The 20,367-nt window shown below is 43.1% G+C and overlaps 1 protein-coding gene across 1 annotated transcript in view; it reads right to left on the bottom strand.

The window, feature by feature from the left end:
• Positions 1 to 462: 462 nt before the first annotated feature.
• Positions 463 to 20,367, bottom strand: part of LOC135391631 (2',3'-cyclic-nucleotide 3'-phosphodiesterase-like) — a 210,817-nt gene continuing 190,912 nt past the window's right edge. Inside the window, exons 6-8 of the mRNA XM_064621954.1 lie at positions 12,648 to 12,757; positions 11,149 to 11,693; positions 463 to 653 (exon numbers count right to left, since the gene is read on the bottom strand). Coding sequence (XP_064478024.1) covers positions 626 to 653; positions 11,149 to 11,693; positions 12,648 to 12,757 — 683 coding nt within the window. The 3' untranslated portion in view covers positions 463 to 625. The remainder of the gene's footprint in view (positions 654 to 11,148; positions 11,694 to 12,647; positions 12,758 to 20,367) is intronic.

Raw genomic sequence — 20,367 nt, 5'->3', positions numbered from 1 at the left:
TTTGAAGCCGCCTTTGCCAAAAAAAAGAAGTGTTCGACGATTTCAGAGTAAGTTCTTAGAGAAGTTCAGTTTCGACGTAGAAAAAAGTAAGCGATCACCCCGTTACTAATACTCTCGTGACAGAAGTAACTTTTTTTTTGTCACAAATTACTCGACTGAAAATGTAATCAGGTAAGAGCTACAAAAGTAACGGGTTACTTTCATCGTTACTTTCGATTTGTGCAAAAAATTTAGTGAGAGTGCGCCTATACACTGACGCCCCACAGTGAGCGCGAGTGCTGGCAAACACTGAAGAAACATCTCCCGAAGGAGCGCACAGGCATCATCGCTCCTTTACATAACATTCTCGGGTAAACATAAACAAGCCCCCGCCACAACTTCCGGCGCCACGAAGACTTCCGGTCCTCCCGCGACTAAGGATGTTCTGAAACTACGGTCGACGAAAGTACTTTCGCGATTGGCTGGATTGTTTTGAGAAAGCTTTATTCATTTATGATAGTAAATCACAGCGGGAATTGTTCTGCACATAAAAGGTAAAGTCCGTAAAAATTGTCTCTGTCTCCTGCTTAAAATGCTGGCCGGTGTGGTCCTCCAGCATAGTTGATAAGCTGTTTCCTTGGTTGGTTCAACGCCACGAGGGCCTGGAAGTGTGCCTAATGGGAGAAATAATGATCATTGTCTGCAATGAGAATTAATAAGTGACAAACAATACAACAACCATATCTGAAGGATCATGATTGGGGAGTTCCACCTGACAAACAATAAATGAACAATGAACTGACCATAAACTGGGTTTTTCAAATAAAGGCTACACGATGCACTCGCGGGTTATGTAGTGCCGTCTTTTGGGCAGTTCGGGAAATTAGCGTCTGCCGTGTGCGAAGCGAACTCTAGCTATGAGCGGTGTAATGAAGTGGACACGTGAGAGAGAGGACAATAGAAGTAGTGCGAGAACAGGTGGATTTAGTATGCGTTCTGGGCACACTCGAGGGTGGCTATGCCAACATCTGTCTTGAAAGTCTGCCGGAAAACCCTGGAAAACCTCCGAGAGCACAGGCGGTGGCTGGGTTGGAACCCACCACCTCACATCCTTTAGGAGGGCCTTGGGGATACCACCAACGTGTACTCGGTCGTTAGTAGAGTACTCTTCTAGTACACATTTTTTTATTCGTTGTTATTAGCCTGGTTGGTGTAAAAAAATAAGGAACTAAAATCCGACAGCTATGTGCTCAAGATTATCTTTTTATACCGTGTACTGCCGTGTGGGCACTGCTTGAACTGGAGCACTGAACGTGGCCACGCTTGCCCGAAAGGCCGAGCCCGACGAGGCCCGCACGGATAAAGCATTATTTTCGTGGGCCTATAGGCCGGGATCGGGTTTGACATCGTAATCCTGGGCCCGTACAATGACGCTGTGAACTTTCATTCCCCACCACCTTCCAGATAGCGGACCGGCCGCGCCAGATAACCTAGAGATTTCTTGGGGTCGGGCCGGACCAGGGCTAGGAATATTATCTTCGGGCTCGGGCCGGACAGGGTATAGACCCATCAAGTCGTTCCTGCGGGCGGGTAAATCAAACGAAGCCAGGGTTCAGGATAAGAACGCTGCTCGTGAAGTGATTGCTTTTGCTTCTAATAACCTCGAAGGCAGCAGTTACTGCGACAAAGATGGGTTTCAGACTCGTCTAATCAATCCGTCATTGATGTAATTGATCCTGTCCTCGCTGGCATGTTAAACGTAATACTGCAGAGGATTTAATTACAAAGTTCTAACAGATGTATGTAACTTCAAGAACAATAGCTGGGCCGACTTCTCCAGCGATTTTTTTTATTTTTCCAGCGCGCTGTGGGTGGCGCACAGGTGAGGGGCTGTCCGTGTGCTTACCAGCTGGCCGAAGAGCTGAGCGTACACTTATGGTTGTGCACCCTGGGCCGACTTCTTCGGCTATTTTTCAGCCTGGCCCGACTTCGCTCGCAGTGTTTTTTCAGGTGATGCATGAGTGGTTTACATGCAAGTAGGTGGGTGAGGGGGTGTCCGAGTGCCTACCAGCGAACCGGAGAGCAGCGCTGGCCCTTACCGTTCTGTATTTTTCCGCCTGGACCGACTTCATTCGCAATTTTTTCAGGCGGTTCGCAAGTAGGGACATGCATACTGTCATCCCAGCCAGGCGATGATACCGTCACACCTGGGCCGACTTCATTCGCGATTTTCGCCCTGGGCCGACTTCTTTCATAATTTTTTCCCACTACAACAGCTATGCAGTGGATAGTTTACATGCAAGTATAGTAAAGCGCAGGAACTATGTTGTAACTCTGCGTGAAGGCGAAAAATTCATCCAAAAAGCAGAAGGAATGCAATACATATAACAAAGAATATGGGAAGCTAAGTTGAATATTTCAACAAGACACAATTAATCAATTTCTTATGATGTGAATAGCACACACGCAAGGAAATAATGAGAAACACGATCAACAGCTAATAGAGAACCAAAACCCATCACGTAAACAAGAGGTACACAAAGGATAAATAATTGAAAAACAATCTATCAAAACGAGAAACATGCATGCACTTAACACCGAATAGCAGAGAAACACTCTAAACGGCACATCTGCCAATGTGTAAACAACAGACAGGAAAATATTATTGAAACAAACTATCACTGATTAATAAATTGAAATGAAAGTAATCTATCTTTTGAACTATCATAAAATAATCCTTGCGACCTAATAATATAGAATTTTCATCCTACTCAGGCACTATAAACATTACCTTGACAGAGGTATCCAAACACGCAGCACAGCTAAGCTTTACACAGTACAGCCAATCTATGCTACTTGTGCCGGGTGGGGTCAGTAATTAATTTAGGGAAACACTTTCTGAACAAGCAGGGCGATACATCACAGGAACACATCTTTTTCATTCAGAGCCAAGTAACAAAAAAGAAAAGAGGGAAGCTGAGCTCCCATGCACCTTCGCCAAGGTTACGTCTGCAGGGAGTAGGGGGATCCCACAATGGTCGTGGTGAAAGTCATAAACAGACTTCAACAACTCAAGCCGGGAATTGAGGGTTCTAGCTCACTCATCTCTTTTCTCACTCATCACATCTTTTTTGTAAATTGACTTTCATAATTCTCACGACAGGTGGATATTAATAACATTCGAAACACGATAACATAATAAATTTTTAAGACATAAAATTAGCTCCGATATGATTTAATTAAGTGTCGAGGCACACTAAAAAACAGAACAGACAATTGCTATACGTTGAAGAGATGGACGGATATTGTACTCGTTACCATAGGTCACGGGAGGACATGATAAAAAGCTGCTTCGAAAAGGAGAAGCCTCGAAACGATTCAATTATCGCTGCATTTCAATACGTCCTAGACATGGTCGTATTCGGAGATATGGTGCAAATTATGGAATTCAAGATGCGAGAACTTGTATGCCAAATCTACAATAGTTATAAAAATATTCGCACGTCAACATCAGAAGGACCACTGGGATTGATGGTGGAGTTTTTGAGGTTTGCTAACGAAGAATTGAAATACACTAGACCAAACGTAATTGTAATCATTGCAATGGGCATTGCATTAATCAAGAAAGCAATCAGATCAAATTATCATATACAAGCAGTCTATATTGCACGATTCATTACGGATTTGTTGAAATTACACCTAACGGTTGAAATGGAAAGTACATAAAAAATCTTATCACGTGATATATTCCACTAGAGCCTCTACACATTTATTTTCTTCTATCAGTTCGTGCAATGATGTCGAATGAACAGAAGTTCAATATTGTCGTGCAAGGTCTGATGTATCATCACTTATTGAAACTCAGATAGATATCAATTGCGGTGGACCACCGGACGATTTTCATCTATTGTACGCCATTCAAGAATCTTCATACAAAGAAAGGAAACATCAATAAGAGACTGTGCAAGTACATCGCAACAAAGTGCAAGTTGTTGAAGCAATACAAACACGACGACAACATATCACCTGCGTTAATCAATGCTTGATTTCAAGCGCCCAATAATCAGAATAAACTACTTTATGTCTTCGGAATTCATCAATCAAGACAACAATCGAAAACTTCACAGTTTGGAATAGAACTGTAATTTATCGAAATAAACAAGTGTATAACTGAAATAATAAATGTATTCTTTGTCATCATTGTAATGTATTCTACACATCGCAACGAAAACAGCTTATGATTAGATTGAAGATTGCTAAGGAGACGTTTATTCCACACTCTGTACAAGGATCTTCGCATAGAATCAGCGCTGGCAATCAAAGAGATTTTACACGACCACACTCTATACAACGCCGACACCCGAAGGAAAGAATTGTAGAAGAATCGCTAATTGAAATTTAGAGGCATGCTACATCAATCTTTGTTTACAAAGAGGATCACTAATATTTTGCGAAATCTTATTTTATGAATTAAATTGCACAGTGCATATATTTTCTCAAACGATTGGACAGTTGACAATACTATATTGAAAGGAATCTATTCTCAAATGACGCGATGCAAGTGACGGACAAGCATGATACGCAGGCGGAGTCTACAATTCTAATCATCATAACATGCGGCACACAGTTCCAATAAGAGTTTGGGAGAATCGAATCACACAACTGTCACCAGAAATGTTTAACCACTATACAATGAAGATGAGCACTATGCATAAACACAATGGAAGATATGTAATTATAGTATGTAAATATTCCTTTTGCAAACTTAACCAAAGCAGCACACATAAACGTAGTTCCAATTCACAGAAAGTACCCGAGGTTTTTCATTAGCCATACTGAAAAACTATTAGTCTATTCATTATGTCACGGCATATGTCGCACTACAAATGGAAAGGGCATACTTTAATTTTAGAAGATTTTAGCTCATATAATGAAACAATCTGCAAACTCCAACACCAAAGGTTCTTGTTTAAATTTTCAAAGTCAAAACTGTACACTCTTTCTTACAATTTTTTAAGATATAGATTAAAAAGCTGTCTATAGTCACACATTGTATACAAGATATTTGTTTGTACATTAATTGCTAAAATTGCTCAATTTTAGCTCAATAAGCTGGCTCACTTTGATACGCGAACGTTTTAAGAACTCTTTCGCGATGACGGAGAATTTAATCGAGTGTATTGATATTTTCTATATACTCCATAACGTACCGGAAGAAAGCAACACGCTCGCGTGGGGTGCCGCGTTTACGCGTTGGGCGCCGAATCGCGTTCGGTTTCGGAAGGGTGTCCGGGAAACGCTGCCCGGCGTGTTGCCGAAACGCATTCGACCACGCGGATGACCATTTCGTCGAGTTTTAAGTAAATTTCGTTCAGAAAATATTCGTAACTTTTACTATCCCCGACATGGAGAATTCACATTACGTTATAGAGTATATAGAAAATATCAATACACTCCATTAAATTCTTTGTCATCGAGAAAGAGTTCTTAAAACCTTCGCGTATCAAAGTGAGCCAGCTAAAGCTGTGAAATTACACTTTCTACAACTCAGTTCGTAAATTGCGGCAGCAGTTCAAATTTTAATTAAACACTTACTGATGTGTGATAGTCACCACTGCTCCGGAATGTGATCTGATGAATTTTAGCAATTAATGTACAAACAAATATCTTGTATACAATGTGCGACTATATAGACAGCTCTTTAATCTATATCTTAAAAAATTGTAAGAAAGAGTGTACAATTTTGACTTTGAAAATTTGAACAAGAACCTTTGGTGTTGCAATTTGTGGTTTGTTTCACTATGAGCTAAAATCTTCTAAAATTAAAGTATGCCCTTTCCATTTGTAGTGCCACATATGCCATGACATAATGAATAGACTCATAGTTTTTCAGTATGGCTAATGAAAAACCTCGGGTACATTCTGTGAATTGTAACTACGTTTATGTGTGCTGTTTGGTTAAGTTTGCAAAAGGAATATTTACTTATTATAATTACATATCTTCCATTGTGTTTATGCATAGTGCTCACCTTCATTGTATAGTGGTTAAACATTTCTGGTGACAGTTGTGTGATTCAATTCTCCCAAACTCTTATTTGAACTGTGTGCCGCATGTTATGATGACTAGAATTGTAGACTCCGCCTGCGCATCATGCTTGTCCATCACTTGCATCGCGTCGTTTGATAATAGATTACTTTCAATATAGTATTGTCAACTGTCCAACCGTTTGAGAAAATATATACACTGTGCAATTTAATTCATAAAATAAGCTTTCGCAAAATATTAGTGATCCTCTTTGTAACCAAAATTGATGTAACATGCCTCTAAATTTCAATTAGCGATTCTTCTACAATTCTTTCCTTCGGGTGTCGGTGTTGTATAGAGTGTGGTCGTGTAAAATCTCTTTGATTGCCAGCGCTGATTCTATGCGATGATCCTTGTACATAGTGTGGAATAAACGTCTCCTTAGCATTCTTCAATCTAATCATAAGCTGTTTTCGTTGCGATGTGTAGAATACATTACAATGATGACAAAGAATACATTTATTATTTCAGTTATACACTTGTTTATTTCGATAAATTACAGTTCTATTCCAAACTCTGAAGTTTTCGTTTGTTGTCTTGATCGATGAATTCCGAAGACATCAAGTAGTTTATTCTAATTATTGGGTGCTTGAATCCAGCGTTGATTAACGCAGGTGATATGTTGTCGCCGTGTTTGTATTGCTTCAACAACTTGCACTTTGTTGCGATGTACTTGCACAGTCTCTTATTGATGTTTCCTTTCTTTGTATGAAGATTCTTGAATGGCGTACAATAGATGAAAATCGTCCGGTGGTCCACCGCAATTGATATGTTTGTTGAGTTTCAATAAGTGATGATACATCAGACCTTGCACGACAATATTGAACTTCTGTTCATTCGACATCATTGCACGAACTGATAGAAGAAAATAAATGTGTAGAGGCTCTAGTGGAATATATCACGTGATAAGATTTTTTATGTACTTTCCATTTCAACCGTTAGGTGTAATTTCAACAAATCCGTAATGAATCGTGCAATATAGGCTGCTTGATATGATAATTTGATCTGATTGCTTTCTTGATTAATGCAATGCCCATTGCAATGATTACAATTACGTTTGGTCTAGTGTATTTCAATTCTTCGTTAGCAAACCTCAAAAACTCCACCATCAATCCCAGTGGTCCTTCTGATGTTGACGTGCGAATATTTTTATAACTATTGTAGATTTGGCATACAAGTTCTCGCATCTTGAATTCCATAATTTGCAACATATCTCCGAATACGACCATGTCTAGGACGTATTGAAATGCAGCGATAATTGAATCGTTTCGAGGCTCCTCCTTTTCGAAGCAGCTTTTTATCATGTCCTCCCATGACCTATGGTAACGAGTACAAAATCCGTCCATCTCTTCAACGTATAGCAATTGTCTGTTCTGTTTTGTAGTGTGCCTCGACACTTAATTAAATCATATCGGAGCTAATTTTATGTCTTAAAAAATTATTATGTTATCGTGTTTCGAATGTTATTAATATCCACCTGTCGTGAGAATTATGAAAGTCAATTTACAAAAAAGATGTGATGAGTGAGAAAAGAGATGAGTGAGCTAGAACCCTCAATTCCCGGCTTGAGTTGTTGAAGTCTGTTTATGACTTTCACCACGACCATTGTGGGATCCCCCTACTCCCTGCAGACGTAACCTTGGCAAAGGTGCATGGGAGCTCAGCTTCCCTCTTTTCTTTTTTGTTACTTGGCTCTGAATGAAAAAGATGTGTTCCTGTGATGTATCACCCTGCTTGTTCAGAAAGTGTTTTCCTAAATTAATTACTGCTTTGAGTTTGCTTCAGATGATCGCTCGATTGATATTAATAAAAATATTCTACTAGTTGGGAAAGTATTTTTAAGTTGTGTGCATTGATTTTCGCTGTAGCAAACTTTTACATTAATTTGCATTTCAGATGAGTTGTTTGTTTGTGGCTTCGTGTGTAGAAATCAAAGTGTGCAAAGTTATCATAAAATGATGTAATTAAATTTGATTCTCGTTTTCTAATGAGCATTGTTTCTATCATTGAATAAATTTGACTTTCTCTCTTTGCTTCAGATATTCACTCGATTGATATTTTGTGAGTTGAGAATAATGTATGCATAATAGTTGTGTTAGATCTGAAATACATTAAATGCAGCGTTTCTCGTTTTGGTTGAGTATTGTTTGCGCCAATAATATTTCTCTTTTTCTTAGATAATGTTTTTCTAAAACCAGTTTGCACTGACATAAAAGTTTTTTCTATTTTGAATCCTGCGCTGAGTTCAGTTCAGACTTCTAAAATGAGCTAACGGACTTGTGCCTTCTTATTCCCCCATAGCATTCGTTACAGTGCCAAAAACTGTGGGCAGACATAGCACCACACAGTATGCAAATATCAAATAATGTGATCTTCGAGTGCAAATATGTTCACTTCCACCTTCTTTGTACGAGAGATATGTGGAGAGTTCCAGATGTACATGAGGACAGCTATAGCATGCATTGGACATTAAGGTCCTGGGCCCCACCTATGTTTGCTGGAATGTGTACATTATCCTTTCGTGCTTATTCAGTACATGGACTGTCATACTGGTTATTTTGCGCAGTATTCTGTCGTGGGTATTTATGATGAAAGATGGAAGCCACTGAAAAGTCTCTGTGTTCCAGCCTCAGAACATCAATTGTCTCATATGGGTATTTATACTGTTTACAACGGCATGGCGAATTTACCTGTGATAAAAGAGAGCAAGCTCCCACCTGGTCTCCTGTGTCCTTTGTTGCACGCATGTCGCTAGTGTTGATTCTTCTCTGTTTATAAATTGTTTGAGTTTTTGCTCTTGGATTTGATTTCAGCAGCGGTCCTGACATTCCGCGGCTCGACATCGCGATGGAACGCACGCGCAGCCCGAGCGCCCGCCCCGCGCTATACGTAATGGTGACGTACCAGGTGACGTCATTATGACGGAATTCGTAGTTTGCCCCGCAACGGATGGATGGCGCTGACGGTCTTTATCATGGCCGCCCTTGAAGACGTGGTGGCCAATGCAAGCTTCGCTACCATCTATATTTACCTTGGATGCGCCGTTTAGAGTGTTTCTCTGCTGTTCAGTGTTAAGTGCGTACATGTTTCTCGTTTTGATAGATTGTTTTTAAACTATTTTTCCTTTGTGTACCTCTCGTTTATGTGATGAGTTTTGGTTCTCTATTAGCTGTTGATCGTGTTTCTCATTATTTCCTTGCATGTGTGCTATTCACATCATAAGAAATTGATTAATTGTGTCGTGTAGGAACATTCAACCTAGCTTCCCATATTCTTTATTATGTGTATTGCATTCCTTCTGCTTTTTGGATGAATTTTTCGCCTTCACGCAGAGTTACAACACAATTCCTGCGCTTTACTATACTTGCATGTAAACTATCCATCGTATAGCTGTTGTAGTGGGAAAAACTTATGAAAGAAGTCGGCCCAGGGCGAAAATCGCGAATGAAGTCAGCCCAGGTGTGACGGTATCATCGACTGGCTGGGATGACTATGCATGTCTCTACTTGCGCACCGCCTGAAAAAATTGCGAACGAAGTCGGCCCAGGCGGAAAAATTGCCAAAGAAGTCGGTCCAGGTGGAAAAATACAGAACGATAAGAGCACGCGCTGCTCTCCGGGTCGCTGGTAGGCACTCGGACACCCCTTCACCCACCTACTTGCATGTAAAGCACTCATGCATCACCTGAAAATTGCCAAAGAAGTCGGCCCGGTGTTGTCAGTGTGCATGCCCCTACTTGCATGTAAAGTGCCCACGCGCCGCATGGAAAAAAAAATGCGAGCGGAGTCGGCTCAGGCTGAAAAATCGCCAAAGAAGTCGGCCCAGGGTGCACAACCATAAGTGTACGCTCAGCTCTTTGGCCCGCTGGTAAGCACACGGAGAGCCCCTCACCTGTACGCCACCCACAGCGCGCTGGAAAAAATAAAAAAATCGCTAGAGAAGTCGGCCCAGCTATTGTTCTTGAAGTTACATACATCCCCCCTATTAGAACTTTGTAATTAAATCTCCACTATGGTGCTCACGTATAATAATGTGAGACTTTTTATAATAAAACTTGTAATTTTGATTGTAATCATATTGATTAAAAATATCTTCTTTGATTAAATGTGTCATAATGGAATATTAGCTGTTATGCATGAAGTTACGTACATCTGTCAGAACTTTGTAATTAAAACTCCGCTAGGGTGCTCAACCTTTAATTTTGATTGTAATCATATTGATTAAAAATATCTTCTTTGATTAAAATGTGCTACTCTTTCTGCTTAATTGAAAACTTGCATGATTATCACTAAGAAAAAATAATGTGTATGATGTATGATACCCCTTCAATGCTATTGCATCATGCCTGTAATAAGTATAACTTTTGTTACGTGTATTGTGTTTCTTCTGCATCAGATTTTTGGAAAAGTTTTTCTCCTTCACACAGAGTCATAACATAATTCCTGACACTAATGATTATAATAAATATATTTTCACTTGTACTTTTGTGTATGGCTATCCTTTGCATGTAAACCGCTTACTGCACACCTATATTAGCGGGAAAAAATTTGCGATTCAAGTCAGTCCAGGCTCAAAAATGTCAAAAGAAGTTGGCCCAGGCTGAAAAATGTGAGAGGGTAAGCGCGAACGCAGCCCTCCCCCTGCCGATAAGCGCGCGGACAACCCTCCGCACACGCGCCGCGCGGGGAAAAATACACGTAGGGCTCAGGGGCAGGGCCCAACGGGGCGCCGTAGTTTCTCATTGCCGCTGCTGCGACCAGACTGAATACTACTGGCATTCCAGAAAGGACGCTTTGCTGGATCATCGTTCAGCATCATCGTTCCAGCAAGGCGTTCGTTCTGGAATATGTATCTACTAATGCGGAACTGGTATGATTTCCGCTTTGATCGATCTTCCGCTTTGATGATGTGCAGTCGGGATGCAGATCATCCGCTTTGATGATGTGCAGTCGGGATCCGTGGTCGGGATGCAGACGTATGGGATACTTTTGATTTCAGGAAGACGTCTAACGCGTACATTCGGACGTCTGCGCAGTAATATTCGTTCGCTCCGTATATCCATATTAGATTGCAGGTACACTCACCAGGGTTGCATCCTTGGGACCGTGTAGGGTTGATAGTAACCAGTGAAGACCGAGTCCAGCTGCACGCTTCTGTCCAGCAGTAGGATTTCTTTTCCATCCCTGTAGGCGTCGACGTCTCCTAGTTTCATCTTGTCCTTACAACTGACACCATCGCTAGAGATGAGCATTTTCTTGCGGAAAGTGTCCCAATGGTTTCTGATCTCTTTAAATTTGAGAAATAATGGCCTATCCAATTTTCCGTACGCTCCAAGAATAACAAAACTAACGGACTCGGGGACTGTTGTTGTCTTTGCAAGCATCAGGGGTTGGGGGTTGTCTTCGTCAAGTACGATGTCGGAGAGTTTCTTGACACAGGGTGTTGGTTCCCAGTCCTGGATATTTAAAGCAGTCATGCGCATGCTCAGAAAGTCGTCGTCTGCTGCCTTGGGTCGTCCTAGAAGCCGTGTCTGTGTCTTGTCCAGAGCAACCAGGGCTACGGCGAGCCCACTCATGATGGCGTACCCAATGATGCTAAGCGTATGCACTGTTCCGTATGCATCTTTCACCTGAAAGCACGGGAAAGCACAATGCACAAGATGGTTTAACGACGTGATTTGAACCGACTTGCAGATAACTTGCATTTTTTTATTGATGTATGTATTTATTTATTTTTATTTTGTGGTAGATCACTCGAGCGATCACTCGGCATTGCTCGGAGTTTCGGGCCTTCGAAACTCACGATCACAATCATCTTATATGGCGTGAGTTCGTGCCCTATGCCCGCCGAGCAAGGTTAGTCCTTGCCGCCACTGAGAAACGAAAGAGAAAGTAAAGGAAGGAAAGGGGGAGGATGGAGTAGAAAAGAGGTGAAGAAAAGGATGACGACTGAACTGAATTGTCCTGGTCGGACCTCCCATGACCTCCTGACTAGGAGAAGGGCCAAAGAAGTGTGTCATCTTGCCAGAGGGGCCCTGACGAGTTCAATCGACCTCTCGTTCGACTCAACCACCTGGACACCCTTTTCCGACGACATAAGTAAGCCGCGCACAGTTCTGCATGGGGGCCCCAACTCCCACAGCGGCACAGCTACAAGAGTGGGAGCGAGCTTCTGCGGGAGGTATTACCTACCGGGCGATGGCGGCGCCACTTTCGCGACGCCCTGCGATAGTTCTGGGGCTATGCAAAGGCACAGCTCAAACATGTATAAGCGGTGCGTGAGCTGCGAAGAAAGAACAAATAAAGCCTCCAATACGTCGCGCGAGAGTTGTGTCGGGCGGCTGCTTTCTCCATCTGTTAAATTCGATTGCACAGCTATGTGACGCACCGCAGAGCGAAAATATTTTACGTGGTGACTCCTGGTAGACAGCTTGACAGATGAGGCAGGATTTCGAGCGACGTTAAAAGTCACCTCAATGCTCCTTTAGTGATAGAATGAGAATGTGCGTGACGTGGCTCTGGATCATCGTCGTCGATACAATACGTTTAAGGAACACGTAAAATGGGATTATATCAGCACTTACTTCCTTGCTGTCGCAATACGTCTTATCCTCGGGAGCTTGTGCGAACCAACATGACCGACCAAGGCAGAACGGTTGTCCTTCGGTGTGCGACATCTCGGCTTGCTTCCAACCTGTATTATTCGAGTTATTGCCTACATCTTCGAATGAATACTGCATGTATCATGAATGCACCCATAAATTGCACTTGGAATACATCTACAGGTGTGTTTTTATTCGTTTGTTATTAAAAAAAGCTATAACAGCAGTATACACAGGGTGTATTTTTTTTCGATACAGATTTTTCATAAAAAAACTATAAGTGCTATAGGCATCTTGTTTTCCCTTCTAACATCTCTGGGCCGGCGGACGTTCTTGGCCATCTATTGCTCAACCGTCGAATGACTAATTACCTAAAATCGTTAATTAACTTTTTAATGATAAAATTTACGAAGTTGTCCAATGAGAACATCTGTTCCATTCGGTCACCTGATATCGTAGCCGTCTTCAGAACAAAAATCAATGCAAAAAAATTCGTGAAGGGACACCATTTTCTTCTTCATTGCGCATCTTCGGAGACGCGTCTTTCCTTCGCCCACAGTGTGAGAGGGTGAAGGAGCACAGTGCCGCCTCATGCGTTGAAGATGAGCTTTAACTAGCGGAAACAAAACAAAACCACACGTATCGGGTGACGCTATATTGGAACTGCCCTTATCTTGTGGTGCATTTTCTGTTTTCTTTTAATCTTTTTCCAGGACGCAATAGGCGACAGTGTGCTCTTTCACCCTCTCACATTGGGGGTGAAGGAAAGACGGGTCTTCGAAGATGCGCAATGAACAAAATAAAGAAAAAAAATGGTGTTCCTTCACGAATTTTTTGCGGACGATCTGCCGAACGGATTGTTGTTCTGTAAACGGCTACGATATCAGGTGACCGAAATGAACTGATGTTCTCATTGGGACAACTTCGTAGCTTTTATAATTAAAAAGTTAATTAACGATTTTTAGGTAATTAGTCATTCGACGGTTGAGAAACAGATGGCCAAGAACATCCGCCGGCCCAGAGATGTAGAAGTGAAAACAGCATGTCTATAGCCCTTATTGTTTTTTAAATAAAAAATCTGTATCGAAGAAGAAAAGACACCCTGTATATCGTTTTTGCAGGTGACCAAGTGATTTTAAATACTTATCCATTACTGTATACATATGAGCCGAAACCACGCGCTTCAGAAGCAGAAGGCCACGTAAGCGGTCATTCCGTGCTTTACAGCGATGGAGATGACTGCTGTAAGTGCTGATCTGCTGACGAGATCAACCGCTTTGCGGCAGATCCGGCACCGGGATTCGAATCCAGGTACTTCCCAGTCTCGCACAGCCAGCACTGCCAGCACTTGCGCTGCCTCTGTACTGCCTGCATCAGTCAGGAGCAGATCCAGACCCTCGGTTTGGGGGGGGGGGGTTTCTTTGCCGGAGAGCGTAGTGGTGGAGGTGGAGAGGGAAATCCAATGTATGATTACATTACGTTTTTTTTTGGGGGGGGGGTGATCGCCCAACCGCCCACCCCATTGGCATTGTCGGCACAGTTCCTTTAGAAGTCGGCCCAGGACGCACATTCCCCGAGGGCGTCAGTCGTGACGTTGCCCACCTCTGTGAGGCCGACAACGGCGAACCTTTTCACCAGCACCACCACTGCTTGTGGCACGTGTATAGGCCAGCGACAAAGAAGACCATGCGCTTATGAGACGCGCGGTTTTGCTCTTGGCTCGAAATGACTTTTATGTAATTAGTCATCTAGCAGAAGAGAGTATGTCCGCATGGCCGTATAGCTCAACTGCAAAAACGGCATCTCTACGCCGCTCTCGTAGCTTCTTAACACAACTTCTCTAACGTTAGGTACACGAGCTGGGTAGTTCAAGCGAAAAAGAGACGTGCGTTTAATCTGATCACGAAGTTGATTGCGTGTTGCACGTGACCTAGCTCACCGCTTTTCGCAGATGCTAGCAGGTAATTGCAAAGTACCTGCGGCTACTGATATTTTTGGTGTGCTTGCAGCAATACTGCGTCAATCAGCAGCGTAGCCCTGGGACGGTTTGGAGAAAACCCCATGCATGTCTTCAAAGTGCACCAAGCTGAAACTGCATCACGACACTTGTGTTATACTAACAATTCTAACAATATTCTAGCGATTCTTGCCTCATAATGTGGTCCAGGCAAGCATACTTACCAGTGGTGCCACTCTTTTTGTCCTGGTCAACAATTTGTTGATATTTCTTCTCAAAAAAATATCCCATTTGTTTTCCACCTGGGTGGCTGACACGACATAGCCTTTTTCTCCAAGCGCAAGGGAGGTCCCATACGTGCAGAAGTCGGATTTAGGTAAATGCAATGAACCGTGATATGCGAACACAAGTGAGCATAACATCGTGCAGCCAGAAAGTGCGTTGCACTGGACTCTTATAACGGTAACTCCCTGCACAGGGCTATCAGGTATTTCACTGTGGCCAGTAGTATGTTATAGACCCCGGCTCCTGTGAAGTATACGATCCAGTCAAAACAGCATGCGTTTCTGCACTGCGTCCTAGCTAATCAACCCGAGGGCAGTGCAACTATGTAACGCTAACGATCTCGGATTAGAAGAAAACGAAGATCATGTTGACTGTCATCAAATAGACAATCCCGCTCGAGGAGCAACAACAACAACAACAATCGTATCAGGTACGTGATATAGTGCAGATTTAGCATCCAAAACCACGTAGCGTGATGCAACGCGCGTATGAGTACGCGTAATAAAGAAAGGCTGGAAAGATACGTTGCGACCGAAGCACGGTATTTGTTGAGTAAGTTTACTACGTCTGGACGTCCGAAACAGATCCCAATGTCCATATCCGTAAATGGATGTCCGCCGGACATTCCTGGGAGCATCATAAATGGACGTCCCTAGTTAAATTTCCACAGGATGTCCCATGTCGGTTGTTTCAAGGATTGTCCAAAACACGTCCCTGCATTTCTTGCGGGAGAGAGAGACACGCGAGATTTTTAGTAGTGCGGAAGTTTAACTTTCGGTCGAACAGAATATCCCAAACAAAACCAGTAAGAAACAGACGTTACTTGATGGTGAATTAATACTCCAACCAATTTCTTACTTCAATGAGGTTTGTTTATCAGAACCGAGAAGGACTCTCGAATTCGCGGAAGCTTTTAACTAGATGTGTATAGTATCTGTTTTCCCCATGGATGTGAGTTTTATGCCCGGCCGGCACAATGCGTAAATTAGCGTGCATGTAAATTAGCGTACTTCCGTGAGGATAGGCAGAAGTCTGCCTGCTCTCCAGTTAACAGGGTTTCTGCCTTGGTGGGCCGTGTCTTGGTTGCGAATAGTTGCGGGGGAGTATTGCTTGCGCTACAGCACCATGGAAAGATTTTCTAATCTTTTTAAAGCTTCGTAGACTTAGTGGTCCTCGACTGTCTCTGCGTTTTGTTATGGTAACTTGGAATAGCGTAACGCGGCATATGCACTAACTCCGTGCAATATCCGTGTAGCTCCGCGTTAGACCCAGACATATCCAGGGAATGGATGTTCCAATGAAGGTCCGAACACCGGCCACTCGTATGCCCGTGGAATATCCCTAAGAGAAAAGGTTTTCTCCCACGGAGATTGCAATCTCCGTAAGCGGATGACCCATGAAAATCCCCAGGACATTGTATTCTGTCTGGGATGTAACAGCAACGTAAAGCAAACCAAACACATGAAGCAAACCAAAACGACGGGAAAGCTTTCTGTGTGAGATGTAACGAAATAAAAAAAGAAAAAACACCGCCACCTGGTGGCGTTTCCTTGCAGGGGCGGATTCAGAATGTTTCTGAAGAGGGGGCCCAGCCATGGACAGTTTGCTAGACCCAGTGGGCAAGATACATCCCTGTTACGTACGCAGGATATCGTGATTTGGATGTTAGGATATCCTATGGATTAAGCTGGAGGTCCCATTTACATCCACGGGACATCCAGGAGACCAGGATTTCGGCACTAAATACACGTCGCAGGAACATCCCCGTGACATAAGCTTTTGGATGTATGACGAATACGGGAGGTTGTTCAACTGCCTTTTAGTCAACGATTAAATGCATTATTAGACCGCATATACAGCTGCCACTGATCCAATTCTGCTACATGCACTCCTGGAAAGGCACTAATGACTCACAAAGTACGCACCGATACATTTCATTTCCAGATTAAAGGTACTGTTAAGCAGCACCGATCAAATGTAATTTAGTGTGGCTATTCGATAGTCCAAGCCACCAGGACAAAAACTGCGCAAGTTTCATTCCAATCGACGGTGCAATTGATTAGAAAATTACAATGAAAGGTTACGGGCAACACTGTACGAGGTATTCGAAATGAATCCGTACTCCTGACACATACGGCGGCAACCACATTGCATGCGTATAACACTGGGAGCGACATAACAGTCCACCACAATCCACCATAAAATCCGCCCCTGCAGTCCACACAACGATCCACATCTGAGGATAAACGGATAAGCGAACTGAAATGAAATGCTGAGCCTTTGAAAAAAATGTGTCAGACGTTCAAGAAGCCAGACAGCGTCGGGACTTGTTTGTTCACAGAGGTTCACAGAGAGAGTTTGTTCGTTCGAAAGAGGCCGCGAACAGAAGGAGCGCGCAGGCGCAGCAGAGAAGTAGAGAGAGCCTCCATCGAACAGCGGCCAGCGCTGGGTTACTTCGCAAAAAACGCTGTTAACGGGGGTTTCAGAATGCATAGGGAAACAGGAAAACTAATAATATGGTTACTAAAATAACGAAGTCCCGGTGTAATAGTGTGTAATACCACTTTTCAGTGTTGCCTGCTGTACAGGGGGTTGTTTGACACCAGGCGTCGCACCGCTCCACTCCGCCGCATCTTTCATGGCAAATTAAAAATATTTATTGCGCGTTGTCGGTCGTATGGTTCCGCATATGGTATTTAGAAGCAACAAAGTCTCTAGTCACATCACCGGCATATCTATGCTTGTCTACTGCTTTACAGTATCTTTAAAAAAGTTTAGAATATATGTGAAAGCGTAAGACAGGAATGCCAGCTTGCTTAACCACATCCCGTGACAAAAAAAACAAAAAAAAACAAACAAAACAAAAAACGCTGCCATCGCCCTAAAGACGAAGAGATTGCATGTGCTCATATGACGATCCCCTCCCCGGCGTGCAATAAGTGCGCAATGCAATGATTGGCACCCATCATTAGCTACTATGGCATACCGGTTGAACCATATACTGAAATAAATTTTTTTTGGGGACGCAGATTACGTGTAATAGGGCGTAGGGCGTGATACATCTGCAACGGTGACGAGACTGCTACTTTGCAATTAACTTCAAATCTGCGACGACGCCTAATTAATCATTTAACATTTCTCACATCTCTGCCTATCATAAACTGTGTTTTTAATTCAAGCTATCGTTTTCAGTTTTTTCTATTCAAGCTAATGTGATTATCGGCTGGATGCAGCTGTAATGCCGATAGCTCTCCTCGTTTGCTTGAAGTGTTTACGTAAATATTTTGTACATACAGCAGCACGTGAATGATATACGTCTAATGTTCTTACTAATTCCCCACACTTCATGCTCTTACAAGTTACATTTTTGGCTTGCTATTATTTCACGCATACTTTGTCCCATTATAGGTCCGCCCGTTTGCTTGGTGCTTTCCTGTTTCTAAAAGATACCAATTTGCAACCGCTAACTGGTAATTGCAGTCTGCCCACTAACCTTCCTGCCCAGGATGATGAATGTTAAGAACGTGCGTGTGTGTCTTCCTTTCACAAGTAAAAGGCATGTCACAAAAGGCACGCTGCTACATTGTTCACAAATAAACCAGTTGAAAGGAGAACATCTGACGAAGACCGGACAGAACGGCGGAAGATCATCAGACGACAGCGTCCGTGACGTCATTACCCGAATCTCCCACTGATTTGTGCAGAATCGTCAGAGTAGCCCGTCGGGTTGACCCGAGTTACTTTTGGGCTGATGTCATCGAGTAACTGGGGTACGTTTTGGAAAGAGCTTACCTGTACTCTCGAGGATGGTGCTAACGAGTCGCAGGAGTAGGTCAGGGAACTCACCCTATAGTCTGCTGTTCGGCCCAGATAAGGCGAAAATAGTTTTGTTCGTGCGCTCGGGAGGTGGGTAGTTCTGGTTTCGGCTCATTTGCCTAGCGAATTTTGGCAATTATCTCTTAAGGTACGTTCGCTTCTCAGGTTGTTTAATAAATACGATGCATTTGAATAATGACTGCATCCAGTTCTCCCAGTCAGAAAAAATCTGTCCCGCGGATATCCATCGGGTATACTTTCACGGAAATACGGATATCCGCAGAATAATGAAATTCCTTTAGCGGATATCCCGCGGAGATCCACGTGGCCGGGCTTCGAACTTCCTACGAATGTTCACCTTGCGGACATAACCAGGAGATACGGACGTAAGCAGGAGCTCTCTGGGATGCAGCATGTATCTCCAGCGAATGTTACTTTTTATTTTTTTTTTTACAAATCAGCACACGCTTTTTAGAAGAATATTTAGCGTCTTTCTGCTACTTTTTAACGTCTGCCATCGGCGCCGGTCGTTTTACTTTTTGTTGCTCCGCTTTGTTTCCCATGACAGAAAATGAGCGCGGCGTTTCAAAAAAAAAAAAAAAAAGCAAGAGGTTGGGCCACTCAGCCAAAAAGCTTCGGAAATTAACTTTCATTCTGAACATCGACTTCCAAACAGAAAACAGACACTATACGTTGATGTTCTCGCGAGTTTCTGCACATTCGAGAGCCCTATTCGCCGTGAGCCGAAATGAAGGCTGAGATATGTCTAACTGTAATTCAATTGCGTACGCAAACAACATTGAAATGAGGAATTGCTTGGCCTATTAGTTCCGTGTTAGTGCCGCGAAGCGACTGTGGCTATGAGCAGCTTGGCGTATTAGGTCACCATGCAGATAACGTCTTGTTTCCTACTGTTTTGGTTTGAGAAATTGAGTTGGTCCATGGAAAGTCGATTTTGTGTAGGGCTACATCGTCCCGCATTTCTCTCTCTCTTGCAATACATGGTCCATACAGCATCCCATCACGGAGTTGATTCGGACAATCCGTGAAACAGCCGCGACCGGACCTCCTGTGGATATACGGCTCCTACTCCATAAATATCCGAGGAAAGTCCCGCGGACGTCCATTTCCGGATGTGGACATTAGGATCTATTTCGGACGTCCGTGGGAGATGGTGTTCTGTCTGGGCTGCTATCTCGCATTTCCCAGAAAACATCTGATTAAAAAGGTAATTGATGAGTTTTAGCTAGTTTGCCATCCAGTAGCTGCATACGCTCTCCTACAGGATGTCCGCCTAGTCGCTCGCATAACCCGCCAGCCAAAATGGCATCAGCGCTGCTGTCACAGCTTTTTAAATAAAAAATCTGTAACAATTAAAAACACCCTGTATATAGTATTAGTAATATACAACGCCACCCGGCTCGCAACGGCTGAGCGGAAAAGAGCAGCCAGTATCAATTTCTGATTTTTACAGCGTCGGCGGAGTGGAGACTTTCCCGAAGAGAGCGTCGGCGTCTTCGGCATTCGCATGCCCGCACAAGACTCTTATCGCATGTGCGCTCGGCGCTGGGAGTAAGGAGGCGAATACCGTCAGTTTACAACCGCTACCGATGGAAAGTGAGATAAAAACAAAAGTACGTCAGC

Source organism: Ornithodoros turicata, chromosome 4 (genome assembly GCF_037126465.1).
Source record: "Ornithodoros turicata isolate Travis chromosome 4, ASM3712646v1, whole genome shotgun sequence".
NCBI classification, from domain to species: Eukaryota; Metazoa; Arthropoda; class Arachnida; order Ixodida; family Argasidae; genus Ornithodoros; species Ornithodoros turicata.
Note: the sequence above shows the minus strand (reverse complement) of the source record. Positions and strands in the feature narration are given on the sequence as shown.